Source organism: Nicotiana sylvestris, chromosome 10 (assembly GCF_000393655.2).
Source record: "Nicotiana sylvestris chromosome 10, ASM39365v2, whole genome shotgun sequence".
NCBI classification, from domain to species: domain Eukaryota; kingdom Viridiplantae; phylum Streptophyta; class Magnoliopsida; order Solanales; family Solanaceae; genus Nicotiana; species Nicotiana sylvestris.
The window spans coordinates 73,272,992-73,300,418 of record NC_091066.1 but is presented as its reverse complement, the minus strand read 5'-3'; the positions used below and the strand labels follow the sequence as shown (position 1 = coordinate 73,300,418).

At 35.9% G+C, this 27,427-nt stretch overlaps 1 protein-coding gene across 1 annotated transcript; it reads left to right on the top strand.

Moving 5' to 3' along the window:
• The first annotated feature begins 15,909 nt into the window (after nucleotides 1-15,909).
• LOC138879513 (uncharacterized) lies at nucleotides 15,910-16,641 on the top strand. Its single transcript, XM_070159130.1, has one exon. It carries the CDS (start codon nucleotides 15,910-15,912, stop codon nucleotides 16,639-16,641), a length of 732 nt encoding a protein of 243 aa, XP_070015231.1.
• Nucleotides 16,642-27,427: the final 10,786 nt, after the last annotated feature.

Below are 27,427 nucleotides of genomic sequence, written 5' to 3'. Positions count from 1 at the left end.
GTGTGTATATTCACGCAGAATTTTTATTTAGCGAAGCGATAAATAAATAAATTACTTTAATAGTAAACAGTGTTACTTTTAATAGTTAGCCGCAGTGTCTCGGGGGCTTTCTTGGTTCGATTTGAAGTCGATTTTTTTCAAAAAAGAAACCAAACAAACTATGTCGGTTCTTCAAATATTGGAACCAAACCAAATCAAATCAATTAAGCCGATTTTTTATCGATTCGATTTTTATCGGTTTTTCGGTTTTTTTCTTAAATATGAGACATACACTACCAAACACGTATTCCGGCGAGTACATTTTCAACGTAACACTATCAAACCAATTGCTCTATGAGAAATATATCATTTACCAAGGTATATTAATGATAATTGAATCAAATAGTAATGAGTAATTTAATTACCAATCAAACTAGAATATAAAAACAAAGAACTAGATTATTATAATAGCAAAGAACTAGACTAAAAATTTAAATGACTAATATATATCATAATATTTTAGAAATTTTATATAAAAAATACATACATATATATATAGGTGTAATAATAAATTTAAATAGCTACTTCTATAGTCGGTTTGATCCGATTTTTTTGGTTATTTATTGATTAAAACCAAAACCAAAACAAAGTTGATCGGGTTTTAAAATTCAAAATCAAAATCAAAATCAAACCAAACCTAAAAAGTATTTGTTAGTTTGTATGAATCCACCAAACAGTAGAATACCTGGTCCGCTATGAGGTTAAGCTGAGAATGCTAATAAAACTGTAAGTAAAGAAGACAAGAGATTTTTACGTGGAAAAATCCCACACAAGGGGATCAAAAAACCACGACCTACACGTGTAGGCTTTTAACTTCACTAACTTGCAATCTCACTATTACAAGCCACTTTGCAACAACCCTATTACAAAGACTTCAACTAACTTGTGATGCTCTCACCACAAGCCACTTTGTGACTCTTCTAGTTACAAAGACTTTAAACTTATGACTAATCCTAGTCACAACATAAACTCGGAAGTTTACGGATTTTTGGTTTTCCTAAGACAAAGCTTCTAAGAAATCAAAATAGGAGATACAATGAAGAACAAATAACAAGATTACAACTCAACTACGGATATACATAAACTCATTATGAAACTGATTCTTAGTGGAGTTGTCTTCTTGTTCTTGACACACCAGTGACTTCAATGCCGGATGAACACTGTTATGCTTGAGAGAATATCACTGAATGCACAAGTAAAAATATTGTGCCTTGCACGAGGTTGTTATATCATAAAAGACATCACAATGGATAGTGATGTCAATTCTTGGTACACGCTTCTTCCCAATGAGAAGTGACTGTTGCACAGTCACTTTTGTGTAATTGCGTTCTAGGTGTATAGTTGACTTGACCTTCTGTCAGAGAACACTAAGGGACCATGTCCCAGTTGTGTTCCTCTTTTGTAACAGTTGTGAGATAGTCACTTTCTGATGTTATGTTCCAACCGTACATTTGACTTGTACTTCTGTCAGAGAACCCTAAGGGACCAGATTCCTGTTGTGTTCCTCTTTATAATGGTTGCGGACAGTCACTGACTTGTACTTCTGTCGGAGAACCCTAAGGAACCAGGTCACCAGGTCCCTGTTGTGTTCCTTCCTGTGGTTGTTCATTCATTTGATGGAGATCAGTCTGGACATTATTCATTTGAAATGTATACCATAGGTATTCTATCTGGTTCTTCACAATAAATTTGTTAGATCATCAAAACATAAGAGGCATAAGGCAAAGACATTGAAAACACATCAGTATCAGTTTTTTAGTCGATTTGGTTCGATTTTCGGTTTGGATCGGATTTTCGATTTTTTATGAACATCCCTAGCGAGCTCTACTGCTACGAGTAGTAAGGCTTGTGGGGGGTCTCATGTTTTTAAAATAATAAGTTTATAGGTATTTAAAAAATAATATATAGTGTTTTTAATACAAAAGTATAGTTTTTAATATAAAAGAAAAGAAAGCTCTTTAGATATATAAATAAAATAATAATTTGGCTTACTTAAAATGGGTAAATTAATAATTTTTCAATTTTTTTACTTCTTACTCCTTCATTAGATAACATGTAAAAAAAATTACTCTTTCTTAATTTTTCCAAGTCAATATTTTTTTTCTCAATCTCTTTATATTTCAGAAACCCTACATATTTTCTATCTTTCTCTTTGTATTCAACAATACTTTTAAGCTTATAATATTTCTATATTTTTATAGATCAATAATATCTCAAAAAAGATTAAATGAGTTGGTTATATTATCAATTGAAAAGGAATTATTAGAGAAGATCGAATATAACAAAGATTATTAATAACTTTGTATCTCAAAAAGCTAAAAGAATAAACTTAAAATAAAAACATATCTTATAACTTTCTTTTAAAAATTTAGGCATCATATTAAACTTGGGTTTTAGGCAACGTATATACGTGAACCGCCCATGTTTACACATAATATTTTTGTCACGATCCCAATTTCCCTCCGTAGGATGTCGTGACGGCACCTAGTCTCTAAGACTAGGGTAAGCCTAACAAACATGCGGCAATAACTGAAATATCAAATGAATTCTTAAATACTCAACAACGGTATAAAATAAACTTTGCCGCTCAACATATATAATTTCCCCAAAACCTGGTGATATCGAATCACAAGCTCTACAACGGAATCATAGTCATCCCTATACAATTGTAACTAGTAGAAGAATGAAAATATAAAAGTAGATAGAGGGTGACTTCGAGACCTGCGGATGCTGGCACGTGTACCTTGAAGTCTCCACGTACGAACTCAACTCACTGATGCCCGGTCTGGTAGGAGGTACCTAGATCTGCACAAAAAGATGTGCATAAGCGTAGTATGAGTACACCACAACGGTACCCAATAAGTGCCAAGCTTAACCTCGGTAGCGTAGTGACGAGGTCCGATTAAGGCCCTACTAAAATAAATAAGAAAACTGTACAAGTGTATAACAATGAAAATAATGATAGCAATAGAAATGAAACAATTAAAGAAGTACACCGAGAATAGCTACATTGAACTAAGACAGATAATACTTCATAGAAGAAAACAAGGGATACCATGACATGGAACAAAACAACAAAACACAAGTGAAGAAATAGAAAGTATCAACAAGAGTCACAACTGTCACGACCCGAATTTTTCATCGTCGGGACCGTGATGGCGCCTAATATTGTACTCGCTAGGCAAGCCAATGATACAGAATATTTCACCTTTTTCCTTTATCTTTTAACAATTAAAACTTAACAAAAGTAAATCAGCGAAACTAAATGCGGGAGAACACAATTTAAAAGATTATCTTTATGCTAATAATAAAAACCGTAATAAATTTCACCCACAACTGGTGTTACAATTCACGAACAATCTACAAATACTACGAATAATAATCTGAATGAAAAATATACATTTGTCTTGAAAGTAGATAAAATAGAAATGAAATAGGATAGAGGGGGACGACAGGGCCTGCAGACACCTGCAAGACTACCTTGGATCTTCGGTGGACTAAAGGCAGCAATCTCGAACTATGATCAGTATGGTCCAGTACCGGGATCTGCACAGAAAGTGCAAGGTGCAGTATCAGTACAACCGACTCCATGTACTGGTAAGTGTCGAGCCTAACCTCGGCGAAGTAGTGACGATGCTAGGACACGACAAACAACATAAACATGTGCAGTTAATCAATATACTAATAGGATAACAAGTAATAGAAAACTAAGAAGAAATAAACGGGAAGGGGCAACATGCTATGGGAGTTTCAACATAAAGAATCATAGTAGTAAAGGAATTTAAATAGCTAAAACACTTTGATCAGATAATAACAATAAGCACAACAACCAGAAAATGCACGGCATCACCTTTCATGCTTTTACTCTCAATCCTCACCATGCAAATAATGATAGAAAATGTGCACGGCATCACCCTTCGTGCTTTATCACTCTTCCTCACCATATGAATAATATAAATGTACACAGCATCACCCTTCGTGCTTTATCACTCTTCCTCACCATATGCATAAATATGAATGTGCACGACATCACCCTTCATGCTTTATCACTCTTTCTCACCATAACAACAACAAAAACAATAACAACCCAGCAAGGGCATCACAATAAAACAACGTTGTTTCATCATTTAATTTCACAATAGAAATCTCAACTTGAGCCAATACTCACCCAATATCCAAACCAGGAACAACATAGTGAGACTTGTTAACATGTACAATAACTAGTTTAAGCAGGAATAATGCATATAAAGAAACACAACTGCCACAAGTATAGAACTCACTCGCATGCTATGACCCGACAACAACGTATAGATACTCGTCACCACACCAATATATCGTACTCAACAACTAACAAGTAGCAAATAAGGCAAACAATACCTAATCCCTCAAGCTAAGGTTAGCCACAACACTTAACTCGATTTCACGGCCAAAATCAAACCTCAAATACCGCTTTTCCTCTAGATTCCACCTTCAATCCGCTTGTATCTAGTTATAATTAACTTAATAACATCAATAAATGCTAAAGAACTCAGTTCCAATGCTTAATTTTAGGTTTTCCAATATTTTCCCCAAAAAGTCAAAATCTGACCCCGGGCCCGCTTGGTCAAAACTCGAAGTTCGGACCAAAATCCGATTACCCATTCACCACGAGCCTGGATATATAATTAGTTTCGGAATCCGACCCCAAATCGAGGTCTAAATTCCCAAATTTGCAAAATCCCTAATTCCCCCAAAATCCCTAATTTCTACCCTTAAAAAACAAGATTTAGGCCTAAAAATCTAATGGGTGTTGATGGAAAATGAAGGAGATGAGTTTAAGAATACAAACCTATGATTTAGTGTTGAATCCCCACTTCAAAAATCGCCCAAGGTTGAGTTATAATGGAAGAGATATGAAATTTTGAGCAAATCCCGACTTATGTTCTGTTTTAAAATCACTGGACAGGTCAACTTCGCGTTCGCGAGAAGCCTGTCGCATTTGTGAAGCATTGGCCAGAAGAGCTTTCGCATTCACGAGATACCATACGCGTTCGCGAAAGTTCACCCCCCAACCTTCGTGTTTGCGAGCCGCTTCCCGCGTTCGCGTAGAGTATATCACCCCTCCCCCAGGTCCCTGCCAAAATGGCCTTCGCGTTCGCGATAGCCAGGTCGCGTTCGCGAAGGGTAATGCCACCAACGTTCCGCATTCGCGACCTGTGCCTCGCGTTCGCGGAGAAGGAATTTTCCCTCAGACGAATTTACTCTTCGCATTCACGAGAGTTCCTTTGCGAACGCGAAGAAGGATATACCAGATGACATCATAAATCCAAAACACCAGAAATTTCAAATCTAAAACATTCTGTAGCCTATCCAAAACTTACCCGAACCCATAGGGCTCCAAACCAAACATGCACATAAGTCTAAGGACATCATACGGACTTGCTCGAGGGATCAAATCACTAAAATAACACCTAAAACTACAGATTTAGCATCAAAATCAATGAAATTTTCAAGAACACTTAAAGTTTCTATTTTCACAACTGAGGGTCCGAATCACGTCATTAAACTCCGTTTCTTACTAAATTTCACAGACATAACTTAGATACCATATTAAACCTATACCGGGCTCTGAAACCAAAATACGGGCCGAATACCATCGAAATCAAGCATTGTTAAATTTCTAAAAACCATTATATTTCCAGTTAAATAGTTTTCTTCAAAAATACATTTCTTGGGCTAGGGACATCGGAATTCAATTTCGGGCATACGCCCAGGTCCCATATTTTTTTACGGACCCTCCAGAATTGTCAAATCACGGGTCTGGGTCCGTTTATTCAGAATGTTGACTAAAGTCAACTTAATTCAATTTTAAAGGCAAGAATTTGGTATTTTCTCAAATTTTCACATAAAACCTTTTCGGAAGTACGTCCGGACTGTGCACGCAAATCAAGGAGAAAGAAAATGAGGTCTTGAAGGCCTCGGAACCCCAAATTGGGTTAAAAATATGAGATAACCTTTTGGGTCATTACAACAACCGATGTACCGCCTCGTAGTATCAAATCACAAATCAATTCACAATCTTTCCTTATATCACCGTGGGAGCCTTGCATTAAGTTTTGAAAATCATTTTTTTCCGAAATAGCATCTTGCATTTTAGCCTATTTTATCACACCGCATGACTTCTAGTAGTTCCCCTACTAGCCACACGTATCAAGCCCACCTTATAACACCGCATGTATTTCAACCCCAAAACCTTATACCACCGTATGCATATCAATATCACAATGTATCACAAATTGCACGTCAAGTGCCCAATCTCACAACTTGCCAAAGAAATCAACAATAACAATATTTTTACAATAAAGAGCCCATAACTCAACAACAATGCACACAAGAGTCTCAGCTGTCACACCTCCTTTTTCTGAAGAATAGGGAATTTTTCCAATTTAAGTAACATGATTCGAAATGGGATTATTTATTTAATTAGAGTCACCACTTGAAATAATTATTATGGTGTCCCAAGTAACCGGTTTGTTTTAAAATTCCAAATCGAGGAAATTGAATCTATTTTAAAGCCCGCAAAATACAAAAGACCGAGTAAGGAATTATGTTAACCCGGAAGAAGATATTAGGCATTCCCAATTTCGTGGTTTTAGCACAGTCTCTTTGATCATACCTGGCTTAATTAATTATTTAATTATTTAAAACCTACATGTGTTTTGCCTTTTACCTGTCACGACCCAATCCTCCATCCGTGAGATGTAGTGACGACACCTAGTCTCTTCGACTAGGTTGTCATGACCCAAACCGAAGGGCCACGACGGGCACCCGGTGCCTTAATCAATCGAGTATACCAACGTAACATCTCGTGTTTACCGGTCCATACTGATTTTTATTACTCTAGGGTCTAACTTTTCCTTCTGGTAGTCGTGTTGGAGTCACGAACTTATTCCTCGAAATGAGGATATAACTTTATGGTCTACTCTTTTGTTGTCTTAAGGCCTGACTCCTCTTGTCTTTTCCTTCACTTGACTATATACTCTGTAATATTGTTATTAATTTTTTTTGTTTGATCTACCGTTGTCATCCATGCATCATATCTTACTCATAATGGTTCATTAACTCTCTTCTCATTTCCCGCTAATATTTTTGTGTATCACTTTATTTTGAAAATTTCAACAGGACATTCGTTTGCTTTTAGCTCCCCTTGTTCCATCTACTAGCTCTTCGAGTTGCCTAACATTCTCTATTTATTAGAAACGTGAGTCACGCTAAGGTAATATTTATCCCTTCAAGGCTTCCAATGCCTATCTTTGTAAAAAAAAATTGATCATTCTTACCTTAAGGATCCTTATTAAGAGACTTGCACATCTTGGTTGATAACAACACGATAGGGGCTTCAAGAATTACTAAAGAAAAACAAGAAAATCAAGAAACGTGCAGAAGCTAAAAGAAAATGAAGAAACGAAAAAGGATGGAAAATTAAAGATAGATTGAATTCAAGAAGTCTATTCTTGAAGTTGAATCCTAACAACAACAATTAGCTAACAAAGAACTAATCGCCTTTGGTAGAGAATTAAAAACAAGAGATAAATTGTGAAACCTGACCCTTTAGAATAACAAGAACAATAATAAACCTAAACTTATCACCTTTCTTGAATACCTAGAAGTGATCTAAGATTTCGAAAGAGTTTAATCTTACCACCTTAAGTTGAGTCTTGAAGGTTAAAGAATAAATCCAAGAGTAGCCACACACAAGACTACAAGAAAAATCTCATAATTTTTATTGATAATAGTCTGAATCTAAAAGAAAAGAAGATACCCCTTTATATAGGGAAGGGGTCACGAAATTCTACCTACAAAAACAGGAAATAAAGTCCTAAACTACTTTGGACAACAAGTCCAACTACCATAGGAAAAGGTAAAACTCTAGGAAACAAAAACCAATTCAATCTTGGAAAGTAATTCCAATAATCTTAGGAAAAAAAACAAAACCTTAACTACCTAGGATAGCATCAAATATGTCTTAACAAACTAGGAAACAAAATAAGGAACATTGACTCCTTCTCCTAGGTTTTGGCCGACCTCCCTGAACTAACATGGGAACCAAGTTGGTTCCTATGTAAAGGAAGAATGTGATAAAAATAAGAAAGGAATGAGATTACACTTATCCAAATCCTACAGATATACTACGATTCCAGAACATTATACAAGCACGACATCAAGGAAAGGAAGTACGGGTTCCTGCCCGGGATGTTATTGATAAATAAGGAGCCAGTGCGAGAGGTAAGTTAAGACAAAGGAAATAATCCATGAAAGATTACGCGGAATACTGATATGAGAATAGGCCAACGAGTAGTTAGTAGTTGATTCAGGAAGAGCCTAGTCATGGCTAGACAAGAGGTTACAGACAAATCGGCAGATCATGCAAGATAAACTAAATATGAATTATGGACTGGATGATTTGATAATAGTCGGTATCATGAGAAATTTAGAAATTGCATTCCGGCGATAATAGAATAAATGATAGAAGAATAACCCTTAAAGGTCATTCAGGAAGATGCTTCCCTAAAGCAAGCAATGTGGAAAAAGTTAAGCCTAAGGGACTATGTGTGCCAGTTACACTAAGTGTCACCCTAGTGAGTAAGGAATTTTATTTTCCTTGGTACAGAAGGATTACCGCAAGGCGAGTAAGAGTTATGGCAGTAAGGTCATGCGGATAGATAATAGGGCCGATGAAATAAGATATGGCAATATTCGTAAGTTCGACAAAGTACCAAGTGAAGAACTTCAGTAATGGCTAAAAATCGGAGTAAAAAGGAAAGAAGAGTTGCATAGGTGCACTTACAAAGTCAAAGTTGTACAGGCTGCATGATAGAAGGTAGTAACAGTTACGAGATTGGAAGGATTTCGATCATAAGTCGTGGTATGAGAAAGAGGCATAAAGGGGGCAATGCCTTGGCCTTTGGATTTATTCATAGAACAGTTGCCCAAATAGCAAGGAGAGTACTAAAGTATTCAGAATACATAAGTTATGAAAATGATAAGTGCATCTGTCAACATTCGAGGACGAATGTTCCAAAGAGGGGAATGATGTTACGCCCCGCAGTATTACGTCGATATTACGCTCCACAGTATTATATTACGATGATGTTATGCTCTGCAGTATTATATTACGATGATGTCATGCTCTGTAGTATTATATTACAATGATGTTACACCCTGTAGTATTGTACGTTGAATTGGTCGTAAGATAATTGACATCAGCTCATGGACAAGATTATTTGGAGATTGTAAGTATTATGCTATTTCAAACAAGTGATAAGTAAATTCGTGAAGGTAAGAGGGTAAGAAAATCGAAGAAAGTAAGTTTCGTCGAAGTTTGTCGATTTGGGATAAAATACGGTCTAAGCCACAATACCCCGTATTTATGGACAAATGCCATACAAGATACCATATGACCATGATAGAAAGATGTATAAAATGTGTCAAGTAAATAGTATTTTAAGTAATTTGAGATAATTCCTAATTATGTGAATAATTGGTTAATTGTTGGCTAATGGGGGGAATTAACAAATTAATTAAGGATTAGTGGGTGCTTAATTAAGGCTTGGATAAGCCTTAACGTGACAACCCCCCAATTCCAACATTGTGACTCCTATATTATGAGTGAAAGGTGGCACATTTATATATATTATGTGGCTTAGTCATTAGTATGTGTGGCCCAACCATTTAAAGCCTAAAATCTCTCTAATTGAAACAGAGATATTATATCAAAGTATTATATGGATATTCCAACAAGAATTCAAGAATTCAAGCAAAAGAAATTCCTTAAGCATCTTAGCAATGTGACTCTAAAGAAGCCCGGTATAATCTTTCCCAAGAATATCATATGGATTTTCCCCCTACTCTGATCTTTCCATTACGTGTATTTTCGCAATTGACGTGCATTAGAGGGGTTTTCAAGAGAATCGGCTCAGGTATGTTAATGCTATCCCTTCTTTCCTTTTGGCATGATCCATACGATACAAACGAAACGAGCAAATGCACAACGTCCATAAATGACTCTATTCATAGAAATACTAGAGATGCTTATGTTCTTGATTCCCCATGTGTCCTATTATTTTATCATCTTTTCATGGGTCTCAGAGAATACGTAATTTGATAAAGTTTACTTCATGATATTAATCAAAGGCATAATGGTCTTATGGCATTCCGAAAGATTTTATTGACGTACTTCTCATGCATTGCATTCATTTATATATGTACATTGACCCATGACCAGATGACGTTATATATGCATGTATATATATATAAATATATATATATATATATATATATATGTGTGTGTGTGTGTGTGTGTATGTGTATGTATATGGGATATGGGAAAAGGTACGGCGTTATATATGCACCACCACCTGATCAGCTAGTATACGATGATGATTTACCCATAGTGGCCGAGATGATATGATGGGATGCCCTTAGAGGCTTGATGATGTTATAACGCAAATACACATACATGGTATGACATTTATACGCATATGCATGACATTATAATATTAAGTGATTCACAGAGCTATTCAGATATACATGTTGAGTCTTTTACTCCATGTTTCTCGCATGTCTATTATTTACTAATTTTCATTCCTTACATACTCGGTATATTATTTGTACTGACGTCCCTTTTACCTGGGGATGTTGCATTTCATGCCTGCAGGATAAATAGTTTGAGAGTCCTCCAAGTAGGCTATCAGCTCAGCGGAAGATGTTGGTGCACTCCATTTTTTCCGGAAGGTCTTATATGGTTAGTATGATTTAGACATGTATTGATTGGTATGTCGGGGCCTTGTCCCGGCCTTATGACGTTTAGTACTCTTAGAGGATTGTAGATATATGTCATGTAATGAAAGATTGCATGACCTTGTCAGCCTATGTTCACTGTACGAGTGATTATTTTGGCCTTATAGGCCCGTGCGTCATATGTATAAGTCAATATATCAGGCTGGGTCATTTTATATCGAGTGTTTCCTCATATTTTATTCTGGTTAGCCCATGACGGCCCGTTTGGCCCATTTTCCAATGAGAGTATGATAAGAAATATATATATGTTGGTACTCGGTTGATTAAGGTACCAGGTGCCCGTTGCGGCCCATAAGTTTGGGTCGTGACATAGGTAAGTCTAACATTTGCGGAAATAACCAAAAATGAAAGCAAAACGCTAACAACTAACTACAACAAGTAATAAATTATCTGATAAAAATGCCGCTCGACATGTACAATACCAACACTTGAGGATACACAGTGTTTTCCCAAAATCTGGAACATCATAAGTCACAAGCTACAGAAGAAAGCTAGTATCTCTATACTAGCTTTCGATGGACTGAGTCCGGGGATAGAATGTCAGTGCTTCTCGTGGGCTTGCACGACCTCTTCTTCGGTTTCTTCTTTTCCTAGTTCGGGGAACTCGGGGCCCTTTTCCTCTTCTTTTCATCACTCTACTTCGAAGTAGTGGACTTGAGACTCACATCCTCATCACCGGATGGAGGCGTCTTTGGGGAGACCTACGCAAGAAAACATAGCCGATAAGAATTCCACAATACAAGGAAGAAATCAAATAGTATTGAATCAGAGGAGAAAACTTACCATGATTACGGGTCTCCCATCAACCCTTTGATAACTCCATCCAAGCACGCTTGAAGTATGGTCTCTGTGATACCAGGCCCTCGACCCATTGCTTGAGTTCGGGGACTACGTCGGGCACCTGGGCCATGACTGCAATACCAAAAACATCGATGATGAAGAAGATAAGAGGTAAAACAACAAAATTGACATTCAAGCAGTACTACTCACGATTCGTGTTCTATTCTCGGAAAATGACATATCTTCTGCAGGGATCAGGCCCGAAGTCTTTATTCGGACAAATCGACCCATCCAACCTCTGTCCCAAGCCTCATCTATACTCGAGAACCGGGCCTTGCTAGCCCGGCGAGCAAGCTTGATTAGCCCTCCTCGATATAGTCAGGAATTGTAAAGGCGCATAAGGTGATCGAGGGTGAAGGGATATCCCTCGATTTTGCTTACGAAGAATTGTAGGAGAATTACTATTCTCCAGAAGGAAGGATGGATCTGGCCAAGGGTCACGTCGTACCTCTTGCAGAAGGCGATGATTATAGGGTCTAAGGGACCCAATGTGAAGGGGTAAGTGTAAACACTTAGAAAACCCTCCACGTGGGTAGTGATCGATTCCTCAGGCGAAGGTACCACCACATGCTTATCGACCTAGTTGCAAACCTCTTTAACCTTGGCAAGGAGATCATCGGTAATTATGCATATATATCTCGAGATCGATTCACATCGACCCGGTACCGATGAGGTTTTTTCAATATTAAAATCAGTAACGGTAGGGCACCCCGCTAGAACGAAATCCTCAAGGTGATATTACGTCGTAGCTCTATCGCCGGCGAGCCGTAATGAAGAGGTGGCTTTCTTTTTTGGTACAGTCTTAGAAGTTTTTGCCATTGTAGAGCCAAAGAAAAAGGAATTAGGATGGTATGCGGTTTGTTAAAAGTTCAAGAAATTTGGGTGCAAGAATTGCAAAGCAAAGAGATTTTTTGAAAAGAAACAAGATTAGGAAGAGCTTTTGAACGTAAAGTTTGAATAGAGGAAGGTTACGGTACTTATAGCTTGCTGGTGACGATTCAAAACCCATGGTGGCCGACCAGCAACTGATAGGCATTAAATACCTTGGTAACTAGACTAGCGGATGTTCCGATGTCTATTCGTTGCTTACGTCATAATTGGGCATATCAGTGACGTTCGTCGCCTACATCATGGCCTATCGAGACGGGGCTCGGAAGTTCATATCGTTTCTTGTTATCTTCTCTTCAAGAAACGAGGGGACTATCTATATATGGTCAAAATTGGGCTTGCCCTTTTGTGTGACCAATCGAGATCGAAATACAGTTGGTCAAGGTTCGACATCGTGTTATATCGAACCATGATGCAAAGATAGATCGTCGAGCTCATGACCCAGAGACCGATCAAGATCGAGATTGGCCAAGATTGAAACCGAGCAAGGTAGATATCGAGCAAGATCGAGGAAAACTTACCGAGCCGAATATTGGAAAGCTGAAATATCCGCAATCAGGCAAGGATCACGGCGGAAATCCTGGTACGTATCAAGAAGAGGCCAATTAATTAGTTAATCATGAGATTTCTTACTTCATATAGAACTGTATCAAGAGTAAGACTCCCCTACTATATGAAGGGGGTCTGATCATTTGTAAAACACATCATATTCACACAATACAAAGCAATATACTATTATTTTCTATCTTTTGTTATCTTGTTACTCTGTTTATAAGTCAGTTGAAGCATCTTTAGGTTCAAGGGTGACTGAACTCGAGGGCCAAGGCTATTCAATTTGTGTGGTTTGCATTTGTTCTTTTATTGTCAATTTCAATATTAATTCATTCTTCTTAATTTGTACCAAGTTATATCATGTATCCTTAAAATCGCGTATAAATTTAATTGTTATCCGATTTTAGGGTAAACACAATCTAGTCCAACAAGTTAGATATATAATTTTGTTTCATAAAGAGGTGAGAATAGGAGTTTGTCAGGAATCTTTAGGAGCAAATGCTCCCATATATTGGATGATATCTTTTGGAGCATGTTGAATTAGAAACTGAAATTTTCTCTCCCATTTCTTTCTTCTTTCTCTCATTTTCCTTTTCTCTCTTCTTGGTTAAAAGAATCTAGAAGAGAACATGAAGATAATGGAATGTAATTAATGGTCGAATGAGAAGATCGACTCATCCCAGTCTCAATTTACTCATCTGTATCTTCTTTAGAAAACGGGTAACTCTATCCATATTATAACATAGCCTGCCTATATTGATAAAACAAACACATTGGCCAGCTCGGGGGGAGAGGGGGGGGGGGAATTGGGTGTTATTACTGCACTTGGGAACAACTTCACCAATTAATATTGCAAGGGTAAGTCTTACGGAAAATCAAGAAGTATTCTTATGTGCTAAATTGAAAACAAAAAATTTTGAAATCAGAATTCCAACACACCAATATTTGATGTTCATGGGAGATTAGGGAAAATCCATCGTGAAGTTCATGAGATACTCAATTTTGATTTCTTTTTTTACAAATAATGTTTAGCAACAGAAGATAATCAAACTAACTTAACCAAGACAAATAAATCACCATACGATGATCCACATTGATCATTCAATAGAAACATGTACTTTATTCTTTCATATATAATTATTTATTTAAATAATTTTTAATAATACTAACATTATTTTATAAAATCATGTATTACATAACTTGACATACACGTGCAACGCACGTGACGAAAAACTAGTAGTGTAAAATATATTTACAAAATTAAATCACTTACAACATATTTACGCGTAACTTTTTGTAACAAACATGTACTAATTTATAACCTAGTAAAAAATAGCATCACGTCCAGTACAGAGAACCTTACAAGGCAAGAATTTCACGGCGATAAAAAAAATCCACGAATCTTCCGTCTCCTAGAAGGAAACAAGAATCAACAAACGTAGGAGTCATGAAAAAGTATTTAAAGCAAAAAAAAAAATATTCGGGGTTTAACTTGTATGTAAAAAATAACACCCAATGGAGGACCTTTGTCTGTATGGGAGCAGCGATGATGAATGCTATAGTCAAGTATACAATGATGATGATAATGATAATTATGATTATGAAGTTGAATCGCTTGATGGGTATCCAGAAGTTGAACCAGAGAATAATGAAGTCATGGAAAAATCCCCCTCATGCAAGGTATGGCAAAAATCATGGGCCCCTTCTCCCCCTTCACCAATTTCATGCAAAATTATTGTTTTCTGGTCTTAAAAAGAACAGGGTTACTATACCATGTTTTATCTTTTTGGGTGCGAGCTTTGCTCGCACTTTTACTAATTTCACCATTATAGGTACCATGTAACTACGCTCATCTAGGGTTAGGCTGATAAGAATAAACCACCTAGTGTTTTTTTCCTTAGCTGAAATTTGAACTCGAGACCTTATGGTAGGCTAAACCTTTGGATGCCAGTTACTAACTTGCTATATCATGTTTTAGTTCCTTCTCAGTTCTCATGGTGATTGAAAGTGTTAAAAGGGTAATGAGTTAGACGTAAGATCATATGGATGTGAGTTGTCTCTAAAGACCTACAAATTTTTTCTGAATCCATGCAGAACTAGGGGGAAATATGGCACAATGGAAGAAACATACTCCCTCCGTTTAAAAAAGATTGTCTTAGTTTGACTTGATACAAACTTTAATAAGAAGGAAAGACTTTTAAGATATGTGGTCTTAAATTTGTTGAAGAAGAAGAGGAAGCTCTATGTCAATAGTGCAGAACTTTCAATATCAAAGAAGAGATTTTGATTATTTTGATTACAGAATAGAAGAAAAAGATAGATGGGTTTCAAACAAATAGATAGAGTTCGGACATCCCTATGTTGTCTCTATTATTTGGGCCCTTTTTCTTGATTATAAACGTGGACAAATCTTGACCGTCCAAACTGAAGATAAATCTCAACCATTTGATTACACAAACTGGACAGCTGCAACAAGAGGATATACAACACATGTAAATGCATTGTAAAGGAATATTTTTGGTTATTTTCTGTTACAGAACTACCAATAGGATTTGTACAAGTGTATAGATAATTAGAATCTTTTCTCTTCTTGTTAGATTAGCTACTTGTATAAATATTTGATACAGATGATGAAATAATACATAGAGAATTCAGAAATCTGATTTACATTTCTTTCATGGTATCAGAGCACTAGCTCGATCCATTCAATCTCTCTTTCAAATCTTGCATATTCAATCCGATCACTGAATTATGACTGGAACAGACACTGCTCCTGCTGTCATTGCCTTTGGTTCATCTAACAATGGACCAAATCATGACACAAATCATCCCTATTTTCTACATTCTTCAGATGCACCTGGTATGACCATTATCAACTCAACATTTGATGGAAGAGGTTTTCCCGGATGGAGAAGATCAGTGCTTATAGCACTCTCAGCCAAAAATAAGCTAGGCTTCATAGATGGGAGTTGTGTTGCACCATCTCTGACTTCCAAAGACTATGCACTTTGGAGCAGGTGTAATGATATGGTGACTTCATGGCTGCTCAATTCACTGTCTAAGGACATTGGTGACAGTGTCCTCTACTCAAAGAGTGCAAAAGAACTCTGGGGTAGCCTTGAACACAAATTTGGCCAGTCAAATGGGGCCAAATTATATCACCTACAGAAAGAAATAGCAAAATTAGTACAAGGAAACAACAGCATAGCAGGATACTTCACCCAATTTAAAAAATTGTGGGATGAGCTGGATTCTCTAAACTCACATTTAGGATGTACCTGTGATTGTGTGTGTGAAGGAAAGAGGAAGCAAGCCAAATTTATGGAAGATCAAAGGATCATCCAATTTCTTATGGGACTTAATGATACATATGGTCAGGCAAGAGGGAACATACTGATGATGAACCCCCTTTCAATCATGGATGTTACTTATTCTTTGCTATTACAGGATGAAGGTCAAAAGGAAGGATACATCAACCTATAATACCCCAGTGATGCTTCATCATTTATGGTAGGTGGAAAAACAAGGAGTTCACAGAAGTACAATAATCAAACTCAAAAGACTTGGAATGCACCACAAAAATCTGGAAACACTCAGCAAAAGTTCAAGCCTAGAAAGGTCAAATATAATCCAAATTTAAGTTGCACCCATTGCTACAGATTGATAGGGTTCCTAGATGACTTCCAGTTCACCAAATCAAATGTGTATCAGGGAGGAGCTAAGGCTAATGCAGTAGTTGGAGCTAAGGAAGATGATCCCCCTAGTGAAGGATCAGTGGACACCTACAATCAGCATTTCAGCAAGGAACAACTCTCAGAACTAGTAAACCTAATCAAACAGGTGCAGACTGGACATACAGGAAATGGAGGAACAGAGATTAATGCAAATGCTGTGGCTGGTACAATACTCAAATACTCAGGAACCTGTCTAGCATTTTTTAACACTAAAACTTGGATTATTGATTCAGGAGCTTCTGAACACATGTGTTTTGACTCCAATTCTTTCCTAGAGCTAACTCCATTACCTATGCCTTTGCATATTAATCTTTCTAATTCTTTTCAATTGAATGTCACACATATAAGAAGAGTTCCCATCCAACTTGATATGATTCTTCAAAGAATACTCTATGTGCCTTCTTTTAAGTACAATCTGTAATCAGTTCATAAGCTTTGTGTACAATTCAGTTGTTCCTTAAATCTAACCTCCACTGGATGTATGTTGCAGGTCCCTTTAATGAGGAGGGGACAAGCTTTTGGTGATATAAGAGATGGTCTATATCTGCTGCAGCCAACCAATTTAGACTCTAGTAGTTTCTTAGCTCAAATGTAGTTTCTATTCCAAAAGGAAGTGATTCCAGTTGTGTTCCTAGTGTTTGTTCTTTTCAAAATCTTGTGTCAGTTAATTTAGTTTCTATTGTACTTCAATGGCATGTCAGGTTGGGACATTTGCCATTTTCAGTAATGAGAAATCTTAGTTTCATTCAATTTCCATCAAATTTTGATCATGTGTGTGATGTATGCCATCAAGCTAGACAAACTAGATTGACATTTCCTACTAGTCACATCAAAACCAAAACTACTTTTGAATTGATTAATATTGACACTTGGGGACCATTTAAGACACCTACATACAATGGTTTCAGATATGTTTTAACAATTGTGGATGATTTCAGCAGAGCTACTTGGACTTTCTTATTAAGTTGCAAAAGTAATGCATTTTCAGTCTTGAGATCCTTTTTAATTATGGTGGAAAGATAGTTTAATTTAAAGGTAAAAAGGATAAGATCAGACAATGCATTGGAACTAGGGAGAGAAAGTCAAGAAGCAGCTTTTCTTGAAAGCCAAGGTATTGTTCATGAGAGAAGTTGTGTAGCAACCCCACAACAAAATGGGGTTGTAGAAAGGAAGCACAGACATCTCTTGGAGGTTGCCAGAGGTCTATTCTTCCAATCACAAGTCCCTATTCTTTACTGGGGAGAATATATCTTAACTGCAACTTATTTGATAAACAGGTTCCCTTTTAGTATGCTTAAAGGAAAAACACCCTGTGAAATGTTATTTGGGGAGAAACCTATTTATGATTCCCTTAGGTGTTTTGGGTGTCTGTGCTATGCTTCTACTCTAGCACACAATAGAGGGAAATTTGATCCTAGAGCCAACAAATGTGTGTTTTTGGGTTATGCACCTAACCAAAAAGGTTACAAGTTTCTGGAACTCAATACTAACAAGGTTTTTGTTTCTAGAGATGTTATATTCTATGAAAACAACTTTCCTTTCAACAAACTGCACATCAACTCACCTAACACTCTTTTCCTAACACTCCAGTTGTGCAGGATTCAGGAGTTCAAGATGTTCCTCCTGCAGATATTCACCCTACCTCAGATTCACAAACTACCTCCAGTTCTATTTCTCCTCCTCCAAGTCCCGCCCATTCACCTTTCCCTTCTTTCTCTAGTTCATATATTCATGCCAGTCCATCTTCTTCCCCTTTTCCTACTCAAAATTCCCACAGCAGTCCAAATCAGGCTCTGTACCAAAGTCCCGCTCCTTCACCACAACACATTCCTAACACACCAACACCTGTTTTATCACCACCTCCAAGGAAGTCTAATAGGATTAGTCAAAAATCTACATATCTCAAGGATTGCATATGCAACAACATCTATCTTTCAGATTTCACCAATTCTTGTCTTGCACAACCCTCTAAACCCACTACATTTTCTTTTGGAGGTTTGTTAGTACAGAATTAGCAACTTATACAAAGAATGGATTCTATATCAGAACCAACCACCTTTGCACAAGCTTCTACTCATCCAGGATGGCAGAAAGCTATGCAAGAAGAAATTGCTGCTCTTGAGCAGAACCATACCTGGGATGTAGTAGATCTACCACCAGGTAAGAAGTCATTGCCTTGTAAATGGGTTTATAAAGTGAAACACAAGGCAGATGGCTCAGTGGAAAGATTGAAAGCAAGATTGGTAGTAAGAGGGGACATTCAAATAGAGGGAATTGATTATTCCGAGACCTTTTCACCTATTGTCAAAATGACAACAATAAGGTGTCTTTTTACAGTGGCAGTCAAGCGAGATTGGGTTGTTTCACAGCTTGACGTTAACAATGCCTTTCTACATGGAGACTTACAAGAGGAGGTTTATATGAGGTTCCCTACAGGGGTAACTCCCCCTAACCAAAATCAGGTTTGTCTTTTGAGAAAATCATTATATGGTCTAAAACAAGCTTCTAGATAATGGTATGCTCGATTAGCAGGAGCTCTCAGTTACAAAGGTTATTCTAGCTCTCTTAGTGACTATTCTTTATTCTTCAAATGCAGTGGGCATTTGGTTTCTATTATAGCAGTTTATGTAGATGATATTTTGTTAACTGGGGATGATTGCAAGGAAATCAAGTCTATCACAGATTTTCTTAATACAGAGTTCAAAGTCAAACATCTAGGGGATATACACTACTTTCTGGGAATGAAAATTTTGCGAGAAAAACAAGGATTCATCATCAGTCAACGGCAATATACCTTGGAACTCTTGCAAGAGTTTGATTGTTCTGGAGCAGCTGTTACTTCTCCACTTGATCCATCATGCAAATTGCAGGCAGATGATGGGCCTTCTTTAGCAGATCCTACTATGTATCAGCATCTAGTTGAGAAGCTCAATTTTTTAACCAACACAAGACCGGATTTGTGTTTTGCTGTTCTTTCTCTCAATCAATATATGCAGCGCCCTTGTACATCTCATTTCTCAGCTGCAATGCGTGTTCTCCGCTATTTAAGTCGAGATCTAGGACAGGGGATTCTTCTTTCTTCAAAACCCTCTTTTGATTTATCCTCTTTCTGCGATGCGGATTGGGTATCTTGCAAGGAATCTCGCACGTCTATCAGTGGTTTCTTCATCACACTTGGGGGAGCACCAATTTCATGGAAATCTAAAAAGCAAGTCTCTGTTTCTCTTTCCTCTACTGAAGCAGAGTACCGTTCGATGAGACGCATTACAGCTGAAATCACATGGCTAGTTCATCTCCTTGACGATCTTTCATCTTCGCCACCTCTTCATGTTCCGATTCACTCCGACAGTCAAGCCGCCATACATATTGCTCGTAACCCAGTCTTTCACGAACGGACTAAACATATTGAATTAGATTTCCACTTTGTGCGGCAACATAGCTATAGCATTTATGTGGCTGTAAAACTTTTGAAACTTGTGGTCTGAAATCTACTATAGCATTTGTGTGGCTAAAAATGCTTCCTATTAAGGAAAAATTGAAAGGTGTCAATTTTTTTGGAACAGACCAATAAGGAAATAGTGACAATCATTTTGAAACAGAGGGAGTATATATCTATATAGGCAAACACAATTAGTTGGGACCATGTTTTTAGTCTTGTTAGTGTGTTTACTTCAAGTCCATTGTTCGATAGGATTTTTTTGTCTTGCCACTAACTTATATGCTAGTAGATAATGTAGAGAACTAGTAGTGCTAGAGAAACTTTAATAGTATTGGACTGCAATGAGCTTAATTGGAAGCAGCATGGACAATGAAAATCAAGGGCGGCCAAAGGGTAAAGTCACTATAGCGGTGGTTTTAGGCCCCGGAATTTTGGGGGGCCCAATTTTTGTTTTCCAATTTTTATTTGATGTCCGATATTTTATTTGGGACATTGATTAATTCAAATTTTTACCGTGTAAAATCCATTAAAGTGACAATTGTTCCTTAAAAGGGATTTTTTCGTTCCAAATACTGAAACTGAATACTTCCGATTAAAGAAGGAGATATGCTATCCATCCCACCACAACTCTTCTCGTGAGACCCCAAATCTTTTGAAGAAAAGATTAAGTATTTCAAAGTAGAAAAGTAAAATATTTATATAAAAAAGGATTACATTAATCATTAGAAAATATGTAATACACTTTTAAACTCTATTTTTTCCTCAGGTTTTCATCATTGCAACAAGTATATTGAAACATCAAAAAATTCTTTTAATACAAAATTATTAACTTCTTGAATCATGTTCTCTTACTTAAGATCATACTGCACATGAGATATTAAATGGTTTATGCGAAAAATTTTAAGTAATTTTATTCTCAAAAGACTAAAAAAATCTACTTCAACTAAAAACATATATGATTTTTTAAAAAGGGCCTCACATTAAAGTTTGGCTTTAGGCCACCAAACTTATTGAGCCGCCCCTGATGAGAATATATGTGGCTGACCCAACTTGTTTAGATTGATGCATAGTTATTGTTGCTGTGAAATGGAAAGATCGTTAATGATTCTAAAATCTATGATATTATGATAGAAATTCTATATTTGAGATTACCTTCTGGCCAGCAGCCTAGATTTGGAGCTATTTTCAGCCTTATGCAAGCGTTTTCTACTCTCAGAAACTAAAAGGTAAGTTTTTTGAAGTAGTGAATACTATGTGCAAAGTGACAGTACGAGGCCTAGGATATAACTACTTACCAGGGAAAATATAAGAAGCAAGTTTACTGTTGAATTGTGTTGATCAAGCTAGTTTTCAATGTACCGAAAGTAGTGTATCGGCTGTTTTGTTGCATACTTTTGAATTTCTTATATACTTTATGCATGCTTTTCGCTTTTGCAGGTAATCAGGAAGGAGTCCCTTTTAGCTGCACAAGTGAGCAACTTTTTCCCAAATTTGACTTTGTAAAAGGGATATATACTAGTACTAGTATTAATGATGAATATGTGAAAGATTAGTGTTTACCTTGCAGAAAGAAGACTTGCAGAGAGTAATGGACTTGCTATCTCTGAAGGAACGCCATGCACGGACCCTGCTTATTCATTATCGATGGGATGTTGAGAAGGTCCTTGCTGTGCTTGTTGAGAGAGGGAGAAAAAACTTATGTGCTGAAGCTGGTCTGACACTAGAAAGAAAAGATGAAGATGAACATTCTTCCTCTCTGCCCACTGCTGAAATGACTTGTCAAATTTGCTTCGAAGATGTCCCTGCTGAGAAGACGACTGTAATGGATTGCAACCACAGATTTTGCAATGATTGTGAGCATCTTCCATCCTTCCCCAAGCCTCTATATCTGTATGAGTGTCTGCGTTTCTTTTATCTCTTGTCCCCGTTAAATCGTTATACTATTGACACAACACTTTTTTTCAAATTATGTTTTGGAGTTCATAGTCCAAACGTTTAAATTTTCTGTTTATATGCCTCACATAAGTATGAAAGCTCAGTAGTCCTTGTCATTTCAAGCTACCTAACTATGAAATAACTGATGATCTTAATGCAGCTTTCGTGGTGTCAATAACATTTAGAATTTGTTTCTGTAGCATGCCTAATATGGCTTTGTGTGTTTTCTTCACCGTGAAAGTAATTAGCACACCGTGAAAAGTTAAAGAGCTAGCTATGCACTTATTGAATTCGTTGTTGCTTTTAGCTTTTTGGTCTTGTCACTCAAAACAATTGATGATGTAGTTTAAAAGTTGCTTATGTTAGGGATATAGTAGATATGCCCTATATTCAATATCATATTTGATGTTTTGAACATATTTTTATAAAATATATATGGCATTTGATATTCTTTTATCATTGTTATTAATTGCTTGATTAATTTGATAAGGTCCTTGATTAAATTTTGAGACTTGACATTGTGATGGAGATCATGATAATGAGAGTGAAGTTTCTTATAATTTAATCTAAATTTGTTCTTGATCGTAGGATTATTAATTTGGACATTAGTAATCCGATTAGATCAATATTTATGTGATCGTCTTTATGGGATAAAGATTAGTTGATCTCATTAACTAAATTACATAGATAGATGATGCATATAGAGATATGATCATTGAACCGACTCATTGGATAATTCCTAATGGTTAGAATTACCATAAACTGTCAATAGGATATTCTCTTGAAGAATGTGATGTAACCGTTTCCTTTGACCTGAGATCGTCATAGTAATTGACAAGTTATTTATTGTGCTTTGATACTAGACACCTATGGCCCTAGAGCGATAGTTGAAAGGATATTGGGTATGATTAAATGCTTGTAGAATTAGTGATTGATCAAGATGGAATCTGTCAACTCTTGGTAATGAGTTTAAGCTCCATGTTGTCACGAATTATAAATGACCAAACTAAGACCTTGGCCAGAGCAATTGAATGAAAGAAAAAATGAGTTTCTTGGGTCATTCAATGGTCGATTATATCTGACATGAACACATAATTGGTCGTCTATTAGGATTTGACAGTTGACATATCCTAGGGTGATCCAGAGCTATAAGGACAGGAGGAATTACTATATTATTCTTCTACTGGTTCGTGAGAGTAAATTGTATACTTCATTTTATCCGGTCGTTAAGGAGTGTTGCTAGACGCCACCCTTGATTAGTATATTGATGTGGTCAATTTACTACCGGTTTAGTATTGAACCTATGGGGTCGCACACTAACGAGTGTTCTGATCTTTGCTAAAGGATTAATTAACTTATTATTTGATAATTAAATTAAAGAATTTAATTAGTCAAATAAATTTAGTTAGTTAGCCCAAATGAAATATTATTATATTCTTTGCTAGCACAGAGGATATAATTAATATTGTGAACAAATTGATGTTTTCTATTTGGAATAGAAAATTAATTTATATCTCTTGGTTGAAATATATATATATATATATATATATATATATATATATATATATATATATATATATATATAAATGTGTGTGTGTGTGTGATATATATATATACAATATGAATTAATATTGATTTATATAAAAGTTATATATATATATAATATTAATTAATTTACCAATTTGGAATTGGAAATATAAAGTCCACAAAGGACGTATAGAATGAATCCAACATTAAGTTGGATTGGCGAGAATCCAATTTTAAGTTGGAGGAATGGATTCGGTAGTCACTTTCTCATGAAGACATGATTTATCAATTTTTCATAAAATTCGATTGAAGTTTATTTTTGGAATAAACTTTTACCCTAAGTAAATCATTACCTCAACCAAATATGAAACGGATTTATAGGTAATACTATATAAAGGGTGATGGAGAATATTTGCAGTATTATTATTCTTGAGAAGAAAAATACTTTGTGAAAGTGAGAGTGCAATACAAAGCCAAGAGAGAAAATACAATTACAAGAAAAGTGTTTCTTGTTCTTCTATCTTTGAGTTGAGATTTTTGAGAAAAATTTCAGCACAAGTTTTCCGTTCAATTTGTTCGCGGGTTTCGTTGATCAAAGAGTTGATAGCAAGGATCAGTCTCAGTGTGGATACACATAGAGTCTTCGCACTATCGAAGAATTTGAAACAAGACTTTCTTCACCAGATATGTAAATAAATTTTAAACATGAAAAGATCTGCCTGAGATTGTTATTGTCTTCCGCTGCGTGTTACGAACACCTATACGCAATCCTTCAGTGGTATCAGACCAGTGGTTTATTGTGTCTAAAATTTATTTACGAAATATTTTTATATTATATTTGAAGAGTTCAAACCATAATACATGTGTCTTGTGCAATAGTTAAATCGTTTGAACTATTGAGATAGTTCATAACTTGAATTTAAAATTTTGTATTAGATACAATGGGAATCTATAATAGGTTACATGATTCTATTGTTATTTTCAATTGTTATTAGTTCATGAGATGTTAATTAATAATGATATTCTGGCATGAATTACGTTTTTGTGATATATGTGATATATAGATTAAACATGTTAGAAGAATGTTGAATTTTATTTTTATGTCACGTGCTTGTTCATTACATAATTTTGAATTATTTATTACATGTGATGTAAATCAATTTAGGACTAAGCATGTAGACAACTTGAACTAAATTCACATGCTATAAAAGATTTGATCTTCATGTTATTAAAAATTATTTTAGTAACAATTCCCTCTTACTAAAATTTGAGTTCTTAAATAATAAAATATAAGATATTTTATTATAAGAGCTATCCATCAAGGTAAATAATTTTACTTATTTCTTGTTTATAAGGAGCGGTCTGACTACCAGGAGACTTATAGTTCGAGAATATATTAAAATTATTTATTTGCATTAGATGTATGGATTGAAAGAATTATTCAATTTTACACTAGACGCCTGGACTACCCGGGGGAGTATAAAATTTAATAAGTTATTTGCTATCATGATGGTTGAACTCAACTATGCCAATAGGATCGACCTGACTACCAGGGGACTATTTGACATAGAGTTATTTAAGGAAGTTGTATAGGGATACAATTGGTAAGAGTACCTACCTTTAAAATATATGTGAGAAACGACTTGACTTCCAAGGGGCTCATACATATTGTTAAAGGATTCCTTTACTCCACTAACAGAAATAAAGATTTCGTAAACTATAATGAGGGTAAATAGTTTAAAATAATTAGTGAAAATATCATTTAGATAAAAATCCATGTCTTTATGATATATGCAAATATGTTCTTATATTATTGCCTTTTCTTTTCTATATTTTAGATTTCTCAGTATGTCTGTTATATCACTGTGTGAAATACTTGAGACCAACAAATTGGTAGGACCAAACTTTGATGACTGGTATAGAATTTTGAGAATTGTTCTCATGCATGAAAAACTTATTGATGTGATCGATAAGCCTACAAAGATAATCCCACCAGAGAATGATGTTCAAGGCACCAAGGTTTATCAGAAATACTTGGAAGAATGTCTTGCTATTAAACACATCATTCTCGCTTCTATGAGTTTTAAACTCTAGAGGAAACATCAGAATATGGATCCAACTGCAATCATTGAATATCTTAAGAAGATGATTGATACATAGTTGGACATTGAAAACTCTCCAGTTGGACCCCTTGTCAATCATATGACCGTTCTTACTGAAGAACATGAGAAGTTGGGTACAAGCTTGGTAAAGAGCTTTCTGAAGATTTGATCTTGCATCCAGTATATAATGCTGAATGTTTTCACTGTAAGAAGAAATGACATTGGAAGAGAAACTGCAAGGAGTATCTTGCAACACTAAAGGACAAGAAACAAGGTGAGACATTAATGAAAAATATTTTCAAGGTTTCTTTAGCTACTACTAATTCTTCATTGTGGGTATTAGATACTGGCAGTGGTTATAACATTTGTAATATGTTGCAAGGGTTCAAGGTAAGTAGGAGGCTAAAGAAAGGAGAAGTTAATCTACAAGTTGGAAATGGTACAAAAGTTGCGGCCGTAGCTGTAGGATCAATTTCTTTAATAATGCCTACGGGCAAAGTACTTATGTTGGATGATTGTTATTACGTTCCTAAATTTGTTTCAAACATAATTTCAGCTTCTATGTTAGACAAACGTGGTTTTCGCATTAATATAAGCAATGGTATTTGCTCTATTTATTATAGCGATCATTTATATGTGAATGGCTATCTCCAACATGACGTTTATGTCTTACCTAATGTGAATGCTAATTCGATTATGCATGTTTCAAGTCTTAAGAGGAAAAGAGATGATCAAGTAAATCATGCATACCTTTGGCATTGTAGGCTTGGTCATATTGGAGAGAAAAGAATTAACAAGTTGTACAAGGAAGGGTACCTTGACAAATATGATTTTGAATCATATCCAACTTGTGAATCTTGTCTCAAAGGAAAAATGACCAAATCTCCATTTACTGGAAATGGAGAAAGAGCTTCTGAATTATTGGGACTAATTCATACAGATGTTTATGGACCCATGAAAATTCAAGCTAGAGGTGGATATTCTTACTTCATCACCTTCACTGATGATATGTCAAGATATGGATTTGTGTATCTTATGAAACACAAGTCTGAATCTTTTGAAATGTTCAAAAGGTTCTGTAGTGAAGTTGAGAAGAAGACTGGTAAAAGTATCAAAGTACTAAGGTCTGATAGAGGTGGAGAATATCTTAGTGAAGATTTTACCAGATATCTCAGAGAGAATGGGATTCTCTCACAGTGGACACCTCCAGGAACACCACAACACAATGGTCTGTCTGAAAGGAGAAATCGAACCTTATTAGATATGGTGAGATCTATGATGGGGTTCACTGATCTTCCAATAAATTTATAGGGATATGCTTTGGAAGCAGCAACATACTTACTTAATAAAGTTCCCACTAAGTCAGTCTCTACAACACCATATGAGATATGGAAAGGATGTAAGCCTAACCTTAAACATATTAAAGTTTGGGGTTGTCCAGCTTATGTTAAGAGACTACAGTCTGATAAACTTGACTCAAGATCAGATAAGTGTAGGTTCATTGGGTATCCCAAAGAAACAATGGGATATTA